A 20,478-nucleotide genomic window follows, 5' to 3' on the forward strand; every position below is an offset into this window, starting at 1 on the left:
TCATTTAGGAGTAGAGGGGCACTTAAACTGTCCAGGTTCCCTTCTAGTCTACCCAAGTGGACCTGTGGGTGCCTCTCCAGTTGGGCAGTGTTTCTCCGATTGTCAAAAGTGTCCTTCTAGTTACTCCAAGTGACCCTCTAGTCATGCCTAATACCTCTCTAATTCACGTATTAGCCCAAGTGCTGTAATCAGTGCAAGTGTCCCTCTTTTTGATCAAAATGCTCCTCTAGTCCACCCAAATGCCCCTGTCATCGACCCAACTGCCTTTCTAGTCCGTCCAAGTAAAACCCTAGTTGATCTATGAGCCTGGAATTGCCCTATAGTAAGCCCAGGTGCCCCCAAGGTGTCTGTTCTGTCAGTTGAAGTTCTTCTCTAGTTAATCCAGGTGCTCCCTTAGTCAACCATCTAGTCAGTCCAAGTGCTGATCAAGTAAGCCTCTAGTCAACCCCACTAGTCTGTCCAAGTGCCATCCTAGTTGATCTATGTGCTGTTGTAGTTAGCCAGTGAGGATCTGTGGTCATCCCAAGTACCACTCTAGTCAGTTCAAGTGTCCTACTGATCTGCCCAAGTTGCCCTTGACTCTCTAGTTGGCTACAGTGGTGGTTCTCAACCTTTTTTGGGTACTGGACCCCCAGTTGAGGTAAATAAAGGCCCCAGGTCACTATTTTAGGAAATACAGTGTGTCTGTAAAGGCTGTAGGATCTTTTTAAAATATATTATTTATTATTTCAAGGACCCCTTGCAATTACACCACAGACCACTAGGGGTCTGTGGAACTCTGGTTTAGAAACAATGGCTAGAGTGCCCCTGTTGTCAGCACAAATGCCGTTCTAGTCTGTCCAAGTGCCCCTCAAGTGCCCTTCCTGTGGGTCTGAGTGTTCCTCTTGTTGGCCAGTTGCCCCTGTAGTTAGCCCTCCAAATTGGTCAGAGTTCCCCAATATCTGATCAAAGTGCCTCTCTAGTCAGGCAGAGTGCCCTTCTGGTTAGTTCAAGTGCCCTCAATCACCCCTATAGTTGGCCCAAGTGTACCGAAGGTGCCAGTCAGTCCAAGTTCTTCTCTAGTCCAGCCCGGCCGAGTGTCCCTTTAGTTGATCACAATTCCAATCTAGTCAGCCTAATTGCCCATATTAAAAGCTTGAGTGTCCCTCCAGTTAGTCCAAGTGTTCTTCTAGTCAGTCCAAGTGCTTACCAATTCGGTCCAAGTTCCCCTATATTTGATCAAAGTGCCCTTCTAGTCACAACGAGTGCCCTTTTAATTGTCTTAAGTGTGCAAATGCCCCTCTAGTCAGTCCACTCTGGTGTGACCTTCATGCCAAAAGTACCCCTCCTTCATCTTTGCCCACATCTCTTTCAGAGTCTGTGCATTCCCTTGAAATAAGCAACCAAGACTCACAAAAACCACACCAGGTGTAAATTTTCAGTAGTTTTATTGAAAAATGCCTCTTCTGTTTTCAGAAATAAATAAGAAAATAAGGCTGTGGAATTCACAATCTGCAGTTAAAACATGAAGCAGCAATACCATTTCCATAGTCTTGCACGCAGGTTTCAACTGCATTCGATACTGAGAAAATGACAAGAATGACAACAACTATATTCTGGTTAAAACAAAAATGAAATGTAACAAAAACATGTACTAAATATACACCACAGACATGCAATTTCACCTTTGGTAAAATTAGCTGTGACGGAATAAAGGAAAACTGATAAATATTAAGTCTAGAGATACAAAATGAAAGCTGTGTTTAACTGCCATAATGAAACTGAACCTCCTTGGAAGACGACACTGAATGAAAAGGGTTATATTTAACATACTGGATGAACTGTGACAGAAAACAATAATCATTTCTCACCTGATGTCCCAACACTGTCAACAAACATTTTCATCCCTCCACTACCATCACTAGCTTTGTTATGCAATGAGTGCACTGTTCAACACTGCTAGTTCATACAAACTCAATGCAAATATGTTACAAGCAAAAGACAAGTGGAAAAAGAAAAAGCTCACAGGTTTTCATGGATTTTTTTCTTCCATTTTTTAAAAATTTTTTGCTTAGCAATCGCCCCCAAACTCCCTCCCTCTGTCCAAGACCTTCACCTGCCACAAAAATGAATATTCACATACGTTTTAAGGCATTTAAAGGTATTTCCCAATAAAGTCGAGGTGTCAAACCCCATTTTTTTCTGTGTATAATGTGCATATTCCAACAACAAACACAGGTTGAACAAGAAAAAAAAAGTGAACATGGCTTGTCTTATGATGTTAGCCTGTTGGATGCCTTTCTTGATAGTGATCTCTTTCGACGCTGGTATTGCGAATCATCCTCCTCCTCGGTGACCGGGAATACTTGGGTGTCGGGTTCAGATGGATATTGGCCTGCTTGGAGATAGCGTTTGGCCAATTGAACATGAGTTGGGAAATTCTCTTAGTTTGTCTCAGCATGCACAAGAAGAACGGGTTAGAATTTAGTTGGTTTTTTTTGTTTGCTTGTTTTAAGTGACTGCTAACTAAAGTCAAGTGAGTTTTTTGTATTTCTTTTCGGCTCTGAAACATTTGGTTAGTAAACAGCAGGGGCGTGTCCACACTTATTGTGGTGGTTGAGGGGGTTACAGCAAAATTATTCCCATATTTTGCTCACTGAAAAACAGGAAACAGCAACATTTGTGGACTGGAGCTACCGATGCACCAAAATAAGCCAATAGAAAAAAGTTATCGTGATTCAACAGCTGCTGTAAGGCACTTGACTGGTGCAGGGACCAGAAAGTTTGTTCATTTAAGCATCTTAAACCATTTTTATAATTAACCAGCAGTCTGTTGCACCAGCTATGTGTAAATGTTCTAAGTAGAGCTGAAGAGATAAGTCGATCTACAACAATTCTGATAATCAATTACTTGCTTAAGTCCTTTATTTTTAAATGTTCCAGCTTCTCATTTGTGAGAATTCGTTGCTTTTCCTTTTTGATCACATTTTAAAAATAGTGATCAGATGAATTGATGTAGCTCACACGTAATGTGGGAGTTATGCTAATGCATGCTTGTTACAATTATTATAAATGACATTTTAATTATTTCAAGAAAGTTCTTGCACACCATGACAAGTGCATATGATCAAAAACCCTAAAAACAAAGAATCCCAAACACTGTCTATCACTTGGACTCATTTTATTGATGTTTCAGTCCTCAGACCTCAGATGGTCAGCATGCGGGATTCTTTGTGATTTTTTAATGATAAAATAATATTATCATATGTCAACTAGAACACATGATAGCATATGTGACTTTTGACTTTCTAAATAACAGTCTATAGTACGTCTCTTACTTTATGTCACTAGTCAATTGTGTCTTTTTATTCCATTTTATCTAAATAGGGCACAGTGTAAAATGTCACTCTGTGACAAAGTTGTGATTACTGTTTACTTATAGAACAAGTAAGAACTCTGCAACTGAGCAGGTAGCAAGTTTAATGTGAAAATAGCTAGTTACAACAAAGCAGTTAGTAGCGCAACAGGCTGCAGGTTATCAAATCAGCATAAGATTTCATAATAGTATACACACTCACTGGCCACTTTATTAGAAACACGTGTGCAATCCAATATAATCCAATACAGCAGCTCTGCCATAAATTCTACTTCTTCAAAGCTTTAAATGTTCAGTTTTTGTTGACACTTTCAGAAAGGTGATAATTCTACTTTGTTTCTGAGCACCTAGAAGAAAACCTCAGTGGAATTCATGGCAGAACTATTGCATTGGATTGCATTAGATTGTACAAGTGTATCTAACAAAGTGTGACGCTAAAGAAAGTTCACGAGCAAAATAAAACATCTGCAACTCGCAGGAGTGCAGGTAAACTTTGATTGATCGGCAGAGATATCACCAAATCCACAGCTGCTAACAAACCAATCAATTGTCAGATTTAGTTGTGTGGTTGGACACGCCCCTGGTAAACATGTCAGTGCATTCGTCGTTTCCCTTTTTTGTTGACGTCACAAGTTCAGGTGTTAGTCCAATTTGAGAGTCAAGTGACTTTATCACTCAAGAATTATCAACACTGTCATTTCTCCACCACTCATTCATTTACAAAATAAACAACAAAACATTTCTACATAAAAATCAAGTACAGTTCTTCTGCCACGAGCCTGGAGAACCTTCTTTAGAGTTGCATTGTTAGTATTTAATAACATACAGATACAGTATAGCTGGTTCTGGAATTGTTTGTTTGTTTGTTTGTTTTTTAAAAAAAAAAAAAAGGAAATGGAAAAACTAGATTGTTTGATTTTGTACATGAAGTGGCAAACAGAGTGAAATCTAAACCTCAGGGGTCACATGTGCAGAAATGATTCAGTATGGCCCTGAGCAGTTTAAAACAGCTACAAACACATGGGCAGGAAAATTTTAAAAAAAGAGGCGTTTTTGTTGGCATTCAGCAAGCATCAGGTTGTTGGTTGCAAGGCACAAGCTTTAACACTACAGATGTTAAAAACTAAATTTAGTGGACTTGATTCAAACACCATTTACAAGGCACAAATTAGTTTATTTACACATGTCACCTCGAGAGTAATGCTGTTAAAGTTGTTGCTGCTGTTGTTGCTGGTGATGCTGTGGTAGTTGCACTTGTTTCTGTTACAAATCCACCTTTGTTAGTATTTGTTTGGGTTGTTTGTTGTTGTTGTTGTTTGGTACATGCTCCTCCACTGAACACAAGGTTTCTTTGTTTGGTCTTTGGCTTCAAGATGCAAACAGGCCACTAAACAGGTCGGTGCCATCACCGCTGCTGCTGGTGGGTTTTGTTCTACTGGCTGTGAGTCGTTAGTACAGGTTCCCTCTTTGTTGATGTGTTGTTTTTTTTTTCAGCATAGTTTGTTAATGGTTTCCTTTGGCTGTTATCCTTTAAACAGCTCTAGAGCATGTGAGCAAGTGTTTCAGTTACAGGACTTTGAGTTTTGTTTTTCAGGAAGTCAGTGAAAGCAGCACAGGCGGCATAGAAAGTCTACTATGGTGAACCTGAAACAGGCCAAAGAGGATGGAAGGTGTCAGTCAGGTCAAAAGCAGAAGACAGCGAATAAAACAACTTACAAGTTACTCTGTAATGATTAGTGATTATAAGTTATCAGACTTACAGTACTCTGACATTTTGGGAAAAACACTTGTTTACCGTCTTACCCAAAATTTAGATGATGGGTATCAGTGTCATCTCTATGTATCCAGCACAGAGATACAGGGCAGGACATGTTTAGCCTAGCTTAGCATAAAGACTGGCAGCAGGGGGAAACTGTTAGCCTAGCTCCATCAAATGAGAAAAATATACCTTCTGACAACTGCAAAACTGACTCGTTTACTGAACAGGTACAGAAACATAAATGTAAAAATGAGACTAAAACTGCAACTGATGATTCATTTCTTGCTTAATTGATTTGTTGTTTTGTTTACAGAATGTTATAATATTCAAGAGCCCAAACTGACATCTTCAGATTGACTCACTGTCCAAAAATAAAAAGATATTCAGTTTACAATGATAGAAGAAAGGAAAGCGCCAAATCCAAATCATATTTAAGAAGTTCGAGCTGGAGAATGTTTGGTATTTTTGCTTCAAAACTGATTAAATGAAACAAAAATCAGAAGAGTTGCAGAATTATATTCTGTGTATTGACTGCTTGGTTAATGGACCAATTGTTTAAGGTCTAAATATGACACTGTGGTTACCATTTGTTGTTGGTAAACAAATATCTCCGATGCTAATTTTGGTGATATTCTGTATTTTTCTTATCATCAACAAATCCAACGAAACGATCAAGACCAACAATGGATTGATCTACTAACAGGTTCAGTGTGTGTATGATGTGCCATAGAGGTCCACTGTGGCCAAAAGCTGCCACAAATACTCACTAGAGCACTAAAAGGGGATTCATCTGCTGCTAAAAACAGTCCCCGACAAATACACAATTTCCTCCTATTTGTTTGATAAAAACTACATATTTTTGAGCCGTTTTTAAAGATTTACATCTTCAGTAGGACCCAATGGGCTCAGAGCTGAAAGCCACAGACAAGAGACAGACTAACCCATTACTGCTTTGGTCTTTTCATGGGATTCGTTGACAAGAAGAAAAATATAGAATAACACCAGACTCATCTTTTAAATGTTGAACAAAAGCAGCTGTACAATAAAAATACTCACTGAAATGGACAGAATCATTATTTTAATGACAAAAAACGATCAGTTTTTGTTTCCGAATCAATGCCAGCTTTTGGTACTTGACGGTTTTTGGTACCGAGCCGACTCGAGATGAATATCAGACAGTTTTGGAGTTGTTGGAAGGTTCTTTTTTTTCCTCTTGTGATGGAGCGAGGCTAACAGTTTCCCCCTGCTTTCAATCTATGGCTACGCTATGTAAACATGTCCTGGACCTGGATCTCTGTAATGGACCCATCTTGTTATTTGACTCTGCAAAAGACGGTAAATACGTGCATTTCCCTAAATGCTGGAGTGTTCCCTTACAGCTGTGTTAGTTTCTGTTTGAAGAGTTTAATCCCAAATTGAAACACCCACCAAGCTGACTGGAAACATCAGATATGTTTAGCAGTTACAGGACGTTATTTCACACCAGGCTAAGCCGTCCCGTCTAGTTCTCGATACCTACCTATGTATCCTTGCCCATTGTAAGGAATACCGACACACTGAGAAGAGTCGCAGTATCCAGGAGGTCCAGGAGGCCCACGGACTCCGGCGTAACCTGGACGTCCAGGGGGACCACGAGGTCCGGCAGAGCCTGAAGGGCCTGGAGGTCCTGTCCTGCTTTCTCCTTGTGGGCCTGAGGGGAAAAAAATGTAGAACAGTTAAGGTCAGGCACATATCATGAGGACACAGTCAACGAAATAAATCAGGGATCTGTGTTAATGATTATGATTTAATCTCAAATTTGGTCAGTTTCTCATTGTTGGCATATTTATTTCTCCATTTAGAGGGTTGATGCTGCAGCAAAAGTGTTAAACAAAAATATACAGATGTTATTTATATATTCTCAGTTAAATTCAAACTGATTTTCCTTCAATAGGTCAAAAATAAACCTCAAGTTCAGAGTTTAATGTAAACACAGACTAGATTTTCCATATCATTCATCGGTTGGGCTGGTTTTATGCTACCTAGTGTTTAACGTTCTCTCTGCGGTGAATCACAAATGAATACTTGCTCATCGTTTTTTCTAGAATGATGATACAGTTTCTTTTATTTAACCCCAGTTTAGTCCTGAGTAGCAGTTTTATCGACTTGGCTTAGAGTCCAAGTCCTTTTGGATCACTTATCGAATCTATTTATCTTTATTGGATAAATTATATATTGTTTGGCTAAATGATGAGTAAAAAGCAAAAGAAGATTCATTTAGACATTCCTTATATTTAACAGATCTAAACACATCTGGGTATTGATCACTTGATCGCTTAGTAAACTCACTTCTCTTGATTCCTCACATAGTTTTTTCTTATCTTTATTCTTTTGTTATTGTTTTCCTTGCTGTTAACGTACATCCTTATTGTATGACTTGCATGTATAGTACTGGCACTTTTAATGTGTTTTATTGTTTTTATGTGTTTTTATGCTGCCTTACTGCATAATTTCCTCTTGTGAGATAATAAAGATCTGAGCTGAATTGACAGAAAATAAATAAGCAACTATTCTGATAATCAATTAATCCTTTAAGTCATTTTTTTAAAGCCAAAATGTCAAATATTTCATAATTCCTGCCTCTCCATTGTGAGGATTTGCTGCTTTTCTTTGTCTTATGTGATCGTAAAGAAAATCTATATTTCAGTTTTTGACTGTTGGATCAAAGTTGACTCTGATGGGCAGTTTTTTATTACTTTCTGGCATCTTATACATCAACCGATCTGATGTAGCTCTACATTTTACAGAACAAGCTTGTCAGTGGGGCAAGGAGACGGGATCTTTTGTCAGCATTTTGCTTAATCAAGAGGAACTTAAAGGCTCAGCACACCCACACAGGTGTGTTCACTTATCCTGGCTGATTAGACCTCTGCTCAGGTTGAAGGTTGGCAGAAGTATGTGAGCATTACGTGAGGTCTCGCATTTATCAGTTTTGTGAGTCTTGTTGTTTGTCTTGTTGATTCTTCAGTTCAGTCTTGAAGTGTCTGTTCTCCATGTGTGAGTTTTTATGATCATCATGCCAACAATAGAAATGTAGCTTTGGATATCTGATTAATTTGGAGGAGTTCTTCTAAACCTCCTGATGAATTAAAACTAAAAAAAAATGAAGGAAGTGTGTCATGATCTTTGAACCGTACAGATAATTACAGCTGTGCTTCTGTTCCAGCTGGAAACACAATCAATTAACAACAACAAAAAAACAAAAAAACTGTTGCAACTATGCTGCTGACAGTCCTGGGCACAACCATTTGGAACATAGAAATTAAAAAGACAAAACTATGAGGGGAGGAAAAAAAAAAAGGGGAAAGGCAGAATTTGCTGATGCTTTTTCCGCCTCTGCGTTATGTCTAGACATGGAGAAAGCCGGCTTGGAAAGTTTCCCTGACTGACTTTCTCCCGCTTGCACCGTCCTCAGCATGTGTTGTGAATGAACCTCTTCCACCATGACTCACCGCACCGCCGTCCACTCACTTCCTCCCTTTTTCCGAGACCCCCTTCCCTCGCTCCGCCGCCCCCCCTTCGCTTCCACCCTTTCTACAACTTGACCTTGTTTGCTTCAGAAAACAGCTTTTTCTCCTCTCCTTCCGCCTGACAGACTGGATTCTCACAGTGTTGTTTGTCGGATTACGGCGTGACCGGGTGAACGTGTGATTAGTGGAGCCGCCGCTAAACAGCCGCAGGCGGGAGGAAATCGTGATTTTACGGTTGTTGTTTGAGCTCAATTTCTCAGGACTGAAAACTCAAGATTTATTTGTAGGGAAGTGACTCAGAACACAAGTAATGATTAATTTCATTATTAATTAATCTGATGAGTAATGACTGATTATTAAATATGTATCTCACACACTGAAATAACATAGTAGAGCTTCCTTTAAACATGGTATTTAATCCTAAAACTATTAAATTGATTAAAGTGACTCCTGTAATAAGACTTGAAGCGATCCACTAGAGAGAAGACATCTCACTCTGTCGGCGTTGTTGAAACTAGAAACGCTAACGATCGTACGGCGGTGCTGCGGAGCTTCTTCTCTCATAAATGATCTCAGACGAGTACAGACAGTTTAATTTTCACAGAAGTTATTTACAGAATTCATGTTGACTGGCAGCTGATTCGCTGCAGGCGTTGTTTCTCATTTTTAATGATAGTCAGCACCGGGCTAAAAATTAGACGTTGCTAGCTTAATGTTTGGGTTGTTGATCTTCGCTAATAAGAATGTGAGACGACAGATGACAGATTTGTTGGTGAAGCCGTGAATTATGTCGACCCATGCATCAAAACTAAAGCTGCAATTGACAGGAAATGATTTAATTACTGTTTTGAGAATCAAATAATCTTTGTAGTCGTTTTTTTAAAGAAACACACGCGACGTTAGCTGGTTTTAGCTTCTCAAATGTGACGATTTAATGCTTTTCTTTGTCGTACATGATCGTAAACTGTCTGTGAGTTGGACTAAATGAGACAAGATGGATAATCAATAAAGAGACACAATTACTAACAGATTAATTGATAATGAAAGTCAGGGCTGTGACTATGCTATTATTTTAATTAGCAATGAATCTGTTTCCCAAAAGTCCAAGTTGACGTCCTCAAATGTCTCGTTTTGTCCACAACCAAAAGATATTCAGTTTACTGTCATAAAGGACTAAAGAAACCAGAAAATATTCACATTTAAGAAGCTGGAAACAGAGAATTTTAGTACTTTTTCATTTAAATAATGACTTAATGTTGATCAACTAATCGTTGTAGCTCTAATGAAAATCTTAAGTTGTGGAACTGATTTTAAATGACTGTTTTCCATCAGCAGCAAAGGAAGTACAAGATGTTTTTGTCTTTTGTCTTATATATTCCTCTTGTTTTCCTTTTTTTTGAGTATTTTTGACATGTAGGATGTTTAAAAATCAGTTTGAAACATACCAGCAGGCCCTCTCGGTCCTTTCTGTCCAACTCCTGACGTCCCTCGGTCGCCCTTCTCTCCTGAAGGACCTGAAGGAAACAAACACAGTCAGCTTCTGTATCTGGTCTAGTATGACAGTAAATAGGCAGTTTAAAACCTAAAGAACATATAACAAGACTCGAGACCTTTTCCTAACTAGATTTTAAGGGTGAAATCTGTGCTTATGATGCATCAGTTAGTAAATGAGCTGCTCAGTATTGAGCAACATCAAAAGTGGAAGATGAAACATTGAAAAAGCACATAAAAGCTTAATAATCAACTGTGTATGTATTGGAGACACAATATGTTTTCCTGTTATTCAATAAAAGGCTATAAAACTGTCAGAAAATTCAAACAGCGAGACATTTTTTCGTTAGAGTTGCTTAATTTCGGTTCAGTTTACATTTTCATGTCAGACGAACAGTGAAATAACTATCAACGCCCTTAATTTTGGAGACAAATCTGCTGGACAAACTAAATATGCTTTAATAAATCATAAATCAATAATATTTTGGTGTCAGATCTTTCTCAATACGTGACGAAAGATCAGATGATTCAGATTCTTCCCCTGCTGATACTCTGACAGGCTCGTACTGCAGCGAGCCCTCAGTGTGATCTTCAGCTGGGTTGATGTCAGACTCACTCATCCTGACCCTAAAACCTCCTTGGTTGCTTTATCCGACTTAAGTATCATTGTCTTGCGTATAAAGACGGCTACGAGTCAAACGCTGTTGTGCATGTAAACACCCTTAAATTAAAGCGTCGTCATCGTTTCACGTCTGATCCGACGAGTCGAAACAATAAGAAACATGTTGCTGTCCTGATATTTTCTGACAGAACCATAAGTGTCAGATGTTGATATTTTTCCAGCATGTTTACTGCAGCTGGCAAGAATCACTTCTTCTTATTGTCCTTCTGTAAACACAGTAATAGGCCTCTAGTGGAATAAGTGACACACGCTTCTCTGCACTAACTTCACAATGTTGCATAAGAGCTCCTACTTTAAGAAAAGCCTAATCCTCTAGTATGACAAATGTTACATAGTGTTGCAGCAAATTTAACTGTTAACACGCAGATTTACCATCTAAATCTTGCAACACAGATTTTTTTTCTCTCTCATATATCTTTCGGTGTAGTTTTGTACTTGTTATATAACGAGAACACAGAAGATCACTAACAATGAGTAGCAGGCAGCAGCGTGTTGCTCAATCAGGAGTGAAAACGAGGGATGAAGCCAAGCCTCGTTAGCATCTTGTGATGGTTTTGTGCTTTTTAAATAAACCTGCTGCAGTATAAATAATCAATGTGGTGTTCATTTGTGGCTTGAACTGCTTTTTGTGCTCCCATTTTAGAAATCCTCGGACTTCTGGTTTATTTTCTTGTGATGACATGTGTTGAAGTACGATCTCCATCTCCTCCTGTGCGGTAGATTGATGTGATGGACTCATACCTCTCTCTCCCGGCTGGCCGGGTAAACCTGGACTTCCGGGTAAGCCGTTCCTTCCTGCGGGGCCCAGCTCTCCGCGGGGTCCCTGCCTGCCAGCAGGTCCAGGAGGCCCAGGAGGGCCTGGGTTATTGCTGCGGTACATGCCGTTGGGGATCTGGTTCAGTAATGTGTTGACACGAGTCATTTGTGCTGCAACAGCAGAAGGTGAAAGGGAACATAATAGTAAGTGGCAGGCTCACTGTATCGTGAAAGACAAGAGGCTGTTTGGCTGCTTAACGGTGCCAGAACCATTTCCAAATAGAGTTCAGGGGAAAAAAGTTACTACTTACCATTCACTAGCTGCTCGCAAACTTGTCTGGCAATGGATCGCATCATGTTTTGAGGAGCAAAGTCGCCCTGGGTACAGAGAGGCAGGATTGAGATGCATATAAGGTTTTTATATTGAATTCTACTTAAAACGCTGCCTGAGGTTTATTAAATAAATCTGTCTTTTTAAAATGTTACTCTAAAGGTTAGTGGCTCAGAAAGCTGGGATTTTGACTGAAGTTTGTGCAATATTTCCTCCCTTTTGATTTCCTGCTTTCTGTGTTAACTGGTCTTTGGTTTCTTTGGGCATTTCCCACATGTACTTACAGGAAAACATGCTGCTCTGCTCTATTTGATGTCAAAATGAGACTCTGAAAATTCCCTTTTGTCAAACATTTGCCCCGATGAAAGTCTGCAGACTGAGAGCTTGCCTTTTTGATTAAATATCTGCAAGTGTGCAGAGCTGTCCTTTCACAAGATTTGATGTTTTTGGCCTTCTTGCACCTTAACGTTGTAATCTTATATAATGTACACCAGCTGCCCTAACAATGAACAAGTTATGCTAATGTTGAGAGCCAAAAACAATCTGTGTATTCTGTCTTGTTTCAAGATACTTTCGACACATTTCTAGAAAATACTTGAAATGAAAATATGTTACTACACTGGCAGCATCTTTTCTTGTTTTATGATAAATAAAAACTTGAAAGGTCAATATCAGCCTAAAATACCTGTAAAGAAGGATGTTTTCTTGCTCTATAGCATCTTCAAATAAATTACCATACTCTGGATTAACAGTTGTTATCCGCAGTTTCTGAGCTTCTAAGATGAACCTGGATATATTTCAGGTGTACTCACTCTCTCTCCTTTGTCTCCCTTGGGACCAACAGTGCCCTAAAAAACAGAAAAAACAAAACATTCAAGTTGTGCAAAACCCTTTAAAACTCAGACGCTGCTGACTGGACGTACAAAGCCGCCATGACAGTGAGGACACTTACAGGAGAACCTGAGTCTCCGGGATTTCCTGGTTTTCCTGCAGCACCTGGTATTCCTGGAGATCCTGGAGGTCCCTGCGAGGAAAACAAGGAAAAAAGCAATGAAAACATTGTCCAACACAAGTTAACAAGGTTAACAAGAAAACAATCACATCAACCTATAAAAATGTTTCTTACAGAATAATTTCTCAACCAAATCGCAGAGAAAAACTTTTATAACGTCATCTGTATCGATAAAAGAACTAAAAAAAAAAAAAATCCTCATTGTGATTAGAAAGTTTATGTCCATTTAACAACATCAGCTTGTTAAATCTGGGTGGAGAAAATAATTAAGTCATGTTTTCTCCTCCCTAAGAGACTAATGCCAGTTTGTCCTTGAGCAAGGCACTTAAGCTCTAACTAACTGGCCAGCGGAGCAGGCAGCTCCCAGGTGTGTCAAAGCATTAAAACTCTTACCATGGGCCCTGGGGGGCCTCTGGGTCCAGCTTGTCCATCCTTTCCTTGAGGGCCCTGGAATTACAAGACCCCAACTTAAAAAACCGAACTGATACTGTTCATGTTCAAAGAATCCTGAGAGCATGGTTGCCATTAAAAAAAACCACCCTGCTAGTACTCACCCTCACTCCAGCTGGTCCGATCGGTCCGACGCCACCAGAAGGTCCAGGTAAACCCTTCAAACACAAGAGAGCCACTTAAATTAAGCTCACTCTACCTTCTTTTCCATCTTTTTTTCTCTTTCCCCCCAACTCGAAGCGGTTTGTTTCAGCGCTGGATTTCTGCGTGTCGAACAGTAAATCTCCTTTTTTTTTTTGCGCTCATTTGCTCGGAAACCCTGCTCGCTATTTTTATTGTCGATCCTTTCTGGTCTTTGATGCCTTGGCATAAGATTTACTGGGAACATAATATATTCCAGATCCGTTTTATTGGCCATTATAAACCAGGGCCCGCGTGGTCTGCAAGTCATTAAATGCATGTTGCTATAGCATCTGCTCCAGCATGGTCACCTGCAGCCCGACCGCTCCATGAACACCATCCACTCTAAGATAAACTCACTGGGTTTCTTCTATTTGAATAAAAGAGATGATTAATCAGAGTGTGCAGCTCTGGGCTGTGTCTGTATGGAGGGAGGAAGAGGAGGAGGAGGAGGCTACAGCTGATTACTGAAGTCACAGGTTTGATCCCCACTAACGTCCTGTTCCAGCGTCCTTCACCGAAAAACACTTTGTCCTTAAATATTCTTCTCTAAACGAGCAGGATGGTAAAAATCCGTTAACTGTTAGCAGATCCGTCTTATCATCGCTACAGATATTTCTTTGAGAAAACAGGCGGCGCCAAATTACTTTTTCCTTCTGGCCAAGTGGTGTTTAGGGAGAAGTAAAAGAAGAGGAAGTCATTTATATTGACTGAAAGAAGTCTGGATGGAGATAAATTGTTGGTATTTTTAGTTCTTCTTTATTTAGGAGTCAAAAATTTAGAGAGACATCAAACATGGGCAGAGAGAGAGAGAGAGAGAGAGAGAGGAATGACATGCAACAAATCAGTCCTTTTACTGCTACAAACATTTCTTGGAGAAACCGGTTTAAACCTCTCAACCTTTTTCTTCTTCTGGGTAAGTCGTGTTAAGGGAGAAATGAAAGAAGAAGAACAATGGGCAGATGATTAAAGCGTGGCGGTGTTTCCATTTGTCTATTTTATATTTTTTTAGATTATTTTTAGCCTTTTTTTTTTTTTAATCTGACAGTTGCAAGTATAGACAGACTGGAAACCCGGGTAGAGAGATGACACGCAACTACTGTGTGCAGCTGAAATCGAACCGCGGACAATGCGGTTACGTGTTTTGCGTCTTAACCAGTAGGCTACCAACGCACCAGAAAGTCTCTATTTTTCATTTGACTACACAAATTTGACTACACACCTTTACAGATGGTGATGATCAGTGACACAAACATACATGTGACTGAACAATAATTGCCTCAATTGATCCGATAGATCCTGACGCAACCTGTTATCAGATTCATCAGTAGATGAATGTAAACAATCACGTCACCGGGTTTTCACACCAGAAAGTTTGACACAACATGCATCCAATGGGATTCTGGCATCGACAGGAGGAGGAAGATGAGTCACTGTCGACAGGAAAAGTTAGTTTTATGTGTCTCTGAGTTGTGTAGCTCTATTGTCTGACTAGGAATTAAGTAAAAATCAGGGTAGACGTTGTTTCCAGGTTAGAAAATCAATACTGTGATTGTCTGTATCATCCTACTTATCTGTGTTGTAAGATTAGATGCAGCTCTTCTGTTCTCTTGCACATTAGGACTGAAATCGCCCACTAAATATAAGCTCCTGCACATTTTGCATGAAGCTTAATATTATATTTCATAACAGTGCAATAAAGAGGAGGCCCTCTTTATTTCAGGTTTCAGTGTTTCTCTTCTGGCACTGATGTTTACCAGTTAGCTATCCTGAGCTCTGAAAACCTGTGATGAATTTACAGTTGCCTCTAACACAACTCTGCTCTGCTTCCAAGAAATCTTTCTGCAATTAAAAGTCCAACTTCCTGCTGATGTAAAACGTCTAAAAGCAAGATAACAGATCCACCTAAGCAAAACTCCAAAGGTTGAAGTTGAAAGGAGATAAACAAACACGACTCCGCGGGTCAAAAGAGGGCAGGGGAGCGACGTAGCATCTGCTTGTGTCTGCGGCTATAAATACATTTAATGGATCGTATCTCCGCTGATCTGCGCAGACAGACGCGAGGAAGGATTACTGAGCTTGAAGTGACAGAAAGCACTGAAGGCCTGGAGGTCACTGAGAGGAAGGCTGGGTTTCTTTTTTCAGTCCCTCCAGCATTTTAAGGATCTTTTACCCTCTTATGAGCTCAACTGCAACCTAATCTTAAATGTCAGCAGGCCTTTAACCTTTGCTGGAGGACACCAGAGTTTCTTTCTACTTTTCCTGCTCAGATAGTCAGTTTTGTTCATTTTAAAATAAAAAAAACTGTGAACATTCAGGTTAAATTTCCCTGAATGATGCCGCAGTGTTCATGAGTAGAAGTGAAAGCTTTGAAGTTAATGGATGAAACTTTTACCTCCATCTCTTATCACCCATTAAAACGGAGATACGAGGGCTTCATTCCAGGAAGAAATCAAAATGCTACCTGATATTCGTCACTCAGTATTTCAAAAAACACCAGACAGGTTCAGACTGAAGAGTTTCAACAGCGACCCACAATGTTCTTTACGTTCATGCCAACAATCACTTTATAAGCTGCGGTGTCATCTTTCTTTCAAGTCCTGGATATCCCTGTTTGGACCGGAGCTCCTCAGATATTCCCAGATAAAACAACTTACATTAGTTAGCCAGCTGACCGCAGGCCGACACTCTACCACCACCGTTAATCAAGGTGACTTGTTCTTGGCTCGTTCTCCGCGAGAACTTCGAGAAGAAATTTAATTTAAAAGTAATATTCGGAAACCTGCTGCAGAGAGAGACGAACTCCCCTCTTCTTTTTTTTTTTTTTTCTGAATCCTCCCCAGCTGGAAAACCGTCTGCATCCAGCTACGTGGCCGGACGCCAGAGTAGTAGTCAAGCTGTGAATTATCCCCCGTTTCCTGTTTTAAAATCCACAACTAGAGCTGCACTTACTTTCTGTCCAGGTAGGCCAGAGTCACCGGGGTCTCCCTTTGGTCCAGGGCGGCCCTAAAAGGCATAAAGACATGAATGAGCAGTGGGAACAGAACATCTCTGTAAGATGACATTTAGAAGAAACATGTCCTGCCTGTGGTGCTGCTCGCTCCAGGATAAACAGATTAGGACTAGAAATGTTATACTTTAAATGTGGTTTAAGGTGATCTGTAACGAGTGCTGGAAGAAGTATGTTCTGTTGGGTAATTTAATCTTTCAAAATGCATCATAATTTATAATATGATCACAGGGGCATCATTACCACGGGGGCTTGGCTTCATTTTGGAAGTGGATTTGTTACTCAGACACTAACGAATCTCTTGTTGAAACTTTTATCCCTCCTCGCTTGTTTTTAGCGGCAAAGAGGGACACTCAGGTAGCAGATTCACTCATTTAAACCAGCGCTACAATGACAAACGCCACTGGCGACAGATTAAATGAGCTGCAGCTAATTAACGTTCACCCTGTAAATGAAACTTTTGTCTGTCGTCTGGTCAATATTCTCTCTGCGAGTGTTTGTAACTGAACCGAAGATCATTTCTGAGTGATAAGAAACATCACTCTGTAACACGACTCAGTGACTATAAACTGATTTTGTGGTTCGACAAGACCGACAGAGTGGTGACTCTTATCTAGAGAAAAGATCAGCTGATCACGTCATCTGTGTCATATCAATATTAGGTTTTGAGGTTTAGGTATAAAGTAAGTGTTTTCAGCAGAAACAAGCAGTGAACACAACACTGATATATCATCAGCTTTTAAGTTGATATGTTGAACTTGTCAGTAATCAGTTGCTTATTGCCACATCCAGCAATTATGGAGCAACATTATCATTCATTTAAGTCCAATATTCACTCTCTTTTAGCTCTGTTATTGCTCTCTACCAACTGCTGAGGGGAAATATTTGGCTCTTTAGCTGCTAAATATTCCACTATGTTCACCAGCTAGTCTACAGCTAACTGTGTCTGTTTGCTGTTTGGTGCTGAGCGGGTAGGGCACAGTGGCTTTTTAAAGCTTTTTTCTCTGAAAACAGCTGCCTGCTGTGGCAAAAATGACACTATGAGAGCGCTGAGAGTGAACCAAAACAGTAAAATTGCAGCTGGACAGATAAATAATGAGCTGAAACTCGTTATAAAGCTCAGTAAAGCCGAGAGGAGCCGTGGAGTGGCTGATAATTCTCTGTAGGTTCATCACTACGAGTCACGACCAACACATTACACACTGACAGCTCAGATAAAACGAGGGAACATTTTTGGTTTAATCTGGGTAAATCTCATCTCCGAGACGGAAATCCAAACTCTGATTTATTGACATTCAGTAATATTGAGGTCTCAGGTCTTTCTGGTATCACTTCTTCCCCTCAGACATGAAGGAATGTGACTCTCTGCCACAGCTACTCCCCAGCTTGTAAATTCCCTGCATAATAAATCGCCCAATAATCCCTCTGCTCCGCTGTGCCGAGGCATCATGGGATTTATGTTTAGTTGCTGAAAAGGCAGAGCGGGGAGTGTGTGCGTTTGAGTGAGGTGTGTTTATACACTTACAGCCTCTCCTGGAATCGACAACCCGATGGGTCCTTGAGGACCAGGCAAGCCCATGGGCCCAGGTGGTCCGAGATCTCCCCGTGGACCGACCGGTCCCTACGAAAGGAAGAAAGGAAAAGGTCACATGAGAATCGTTTAAACACAGCAGGAATTTGTTGATATCTGGCCGGACAGTACAGTTCAAGTACGCTACTGTTGCAATCTGTGGACAGAGCAACAGGAGATGAGGAATGCTGCTTAACGGATCGAAACAAACCTTCCCTTCATATCAGGCACAAAGAGCAAAACACTCATTGGATAAGTGGAATCAGATGTGCTTATTCTCTCTTCAGAGCTCTCGTACTTTAAACAATCTCTTGTTTTTATCGAGGGCAGATAACCGGGGAGTCTGATCCAGCTCCGAAAACTGTGTCATGTTTTTTTTTTTTTTCTCTAGCGTTAATTTAAAGGTGAAGCAGCAGGTTTTAAAGAAAGAAGAAGGATGATATTTTTTAAAAAAAGTACTTACAACAGTACCGGATTCTCCCCTTTCACCTCTGGGACCTTTGCTACCGGGGGCACCCTGAGGATGAAGAGGAGGAGGAGGAACATTTGTCAAAACAAAGACAAGAGGAGAAAATATCCACTTTAACAAGTCTTTTAATCTCATATTCACACTCATATATTAACATCTTCGGGTAGAGATTTTAACACCTGAAGAATATAACCTGATAAAGGCCAAGATTACATTTTAGAACACAAATTATGATGGTGCTATAAAGGATCAGTCTGGTGATATTCTACATTTTCCTTATTGTCAACAAACCATTTGAAAAGAACAAAAAAACTGCTCTTGGTCTCATTTTTCTTAAGTGAACCTACGAAAATATAAAAGGATAAAACTCTTAAAGTTCTACAGTTCCTCGTTCCCAAACTTCTTCTCCACAAGTAAACCAAATTACTGGTTGATATGTAAAAGTACAACAGTTTTAGAAGGCAAATAGTAAGCAGAGTACCTAGTGTAAGTGTCCTTTTGTGTGTCTAACATCTTCAAAATCTCTCCAAAGAGGCTAAAATGAGCTTTTAAACATTTCAAGAAATAACGCTCTTTAGTTAACATTAGTTGCTGTGATGAGGCCAAAACCTCACAGCAAAGTTAATAAATCTCAACTCTTAGCTTCTCTACTTCACTTAATTTGTTTCAACGATATAAAGCAAATAAAAAAATTACGAAACCCAAACCATGACAACAACTTTTAAAAATAAATTGAACGTTTAAAATCTGGTGATATTCCACATTTTTTTCTTATTGTAAACAAATCAAGAGCAAGATTGAATTGATCTACTACCAAGTATTGTTATTGATATCTTCTTCTTTTGTGCCATAAACCTCTGTTGATGTCCCAAAAAAACAAAAAATCAATGAGCTACACCACACTGGATGACATGTTCCTTCATCACCATGAGCACACACACACGCTGTAGTTTATTTAGAGTCGATCACCACACACGCCGTCCTGCTGCCAGAAATACTAACTAGAGCATCAAATGTGAAAATAGTCACAAACAAATGTGCTGCTTTCTTCTGTTTTAGTGAAATTTCCTTAAAAAAAACTAGAGTGCCAAGCTGTTTTAGGTGTTTTTAAAGATTTATGTCTCCAATAGGAACCAATGGGCTTGGAGCTGAGACAGATTAACACGTTGTTGGTTTGTTGACGATAAAGAAAATATAGGATAATGGCAGTCTGTAAAAGTCGTTTAGGGGAGTGTATTTCTTGTGAAGATGGATATTAGTGCAGTCAGAGGGGAGGAGAGGAGGACGGAGGTTCATCCATCAACTGTCAGACGGGGTCGGCCCTCAACATGCTCCACCACAGTTTACCTTCTCCCTCCTCTTAAAAGATTTTATGAGGCATTGCAAAGAAGTTTCCCATGGTTAATGTGCTTCAGGGTGCAATATTCTCCCTTGTACAACATACAGTACATAAATAACCAGACGTGGGGAATGTGTATGAGATACTACGGTGGAAAAATGTTCCATTTCAAATAAAAGTCTGGCATAACTTAAGTAAAGAAAACAGGTATTAGGAGTAAAATGTGCTCAAGTAGAAAAAGTTAAAGTGCTCATTATGATAAATGGTCCCTGTCAGAATGTTAAATTGTTAAAATTGGAGTTAATTAAATAGTAAAAGCATCCCCATCCCCCCCACCCCCCCATCCATTAAAGTCAGTTGAAGGATCACACGCTCCTCTGCAGGTTCAGTAAAATCTGATAGGAGCGTGTTTGAGGGTGGGATTTACTTCCTGCTTTAATGGAAGTATTTGATGTTTCACTTTTACAAGAGAAAAGGCTTCATGGATGAGGACTTTTCTTTTAATATATATCAAGGAAACAAGACTAATCAAAAACAGCTTCAAAAACCAGCAGTTGGAAAATCT

General features: G+C 39.8%; 1 protein-coding gene across 4 annotated transcripts in view; it reads right to left on the reverse strand.

The window, feature by feature from the left end:
• Positions 1-1,410: 1,410 nt before the first annotated feature.
• The window catches only part of col12a1b (collagen, type XII, alpha 1b), a 152,343-nt gene continuing 133,275 nt past the window's right edge, over positions 1,411-20,478 (reverse strand). For 2 of the 4 annotated variants that reach the window (XM_067572009.1, XM_067572006.1), the window contains 12 exons: positions 18,569-18,622; positions 18,061-18,156; positions 16,478-16,531; positions 13,450-13,503; positions 13,289-13,342; positions 12,836-12,907; positions 12,696-12,731; positions 11,864-11,930; positions 11,538-11,723; positions 10,069-10,137; positions 6,634-6,804; positions 1,411-2,377 (listed from right to left, as the gene is read on the reverse strand). In XM_067572009.1, the coding sequence (XP_067428110.1) occupies positions 2,253-2,377; positions 6,634-6,804; positions 10,069-10,137; positions 11,538-11,723; positions 11,864-11,930; positions 12,696-12,731; positions 12,836-12,907; positions 13,289-13,342; positions 13,450-13,503; positions 16,478-16,531; positions 18,061-18,156; positions 18,569-18,622 (1,038 nt within the window). In that variant the 3' untranslated portion in view covers positions 1,411-2,252. Of the gene's footprint in view, positions 5,000-6,633; positions 6,805-10,068; positions 10,138-11,537; positions 11,724-11,863; positions 11,931-12,695; positions 12,732-12,835; positions 12,908-13,288; positions 13,343-13,449; positions 13,504-16,477; positions 16,532-18,060; positions 18,157-18,568; positions 18,623-20,478 lie in introns of all 4 variants that reach the window. The other 2 variants (XM_067572007.1, XM_067572010.1) reach the window with 2 other exon arrangements.

The sequence above is a fragment of the Thunnus thynnus genome, chromosome 18, assembly GCF_963924715.1.
Source record: "Thunnus thynnus chromosome 18, fThuThy2.1, whole genome shotgun sequence".
NCBI lineage: Eukaryota > Metazoa > Chordata > Actinopteri > Scombriformes > Scombridae > Thunnus > Thunnus thynnus.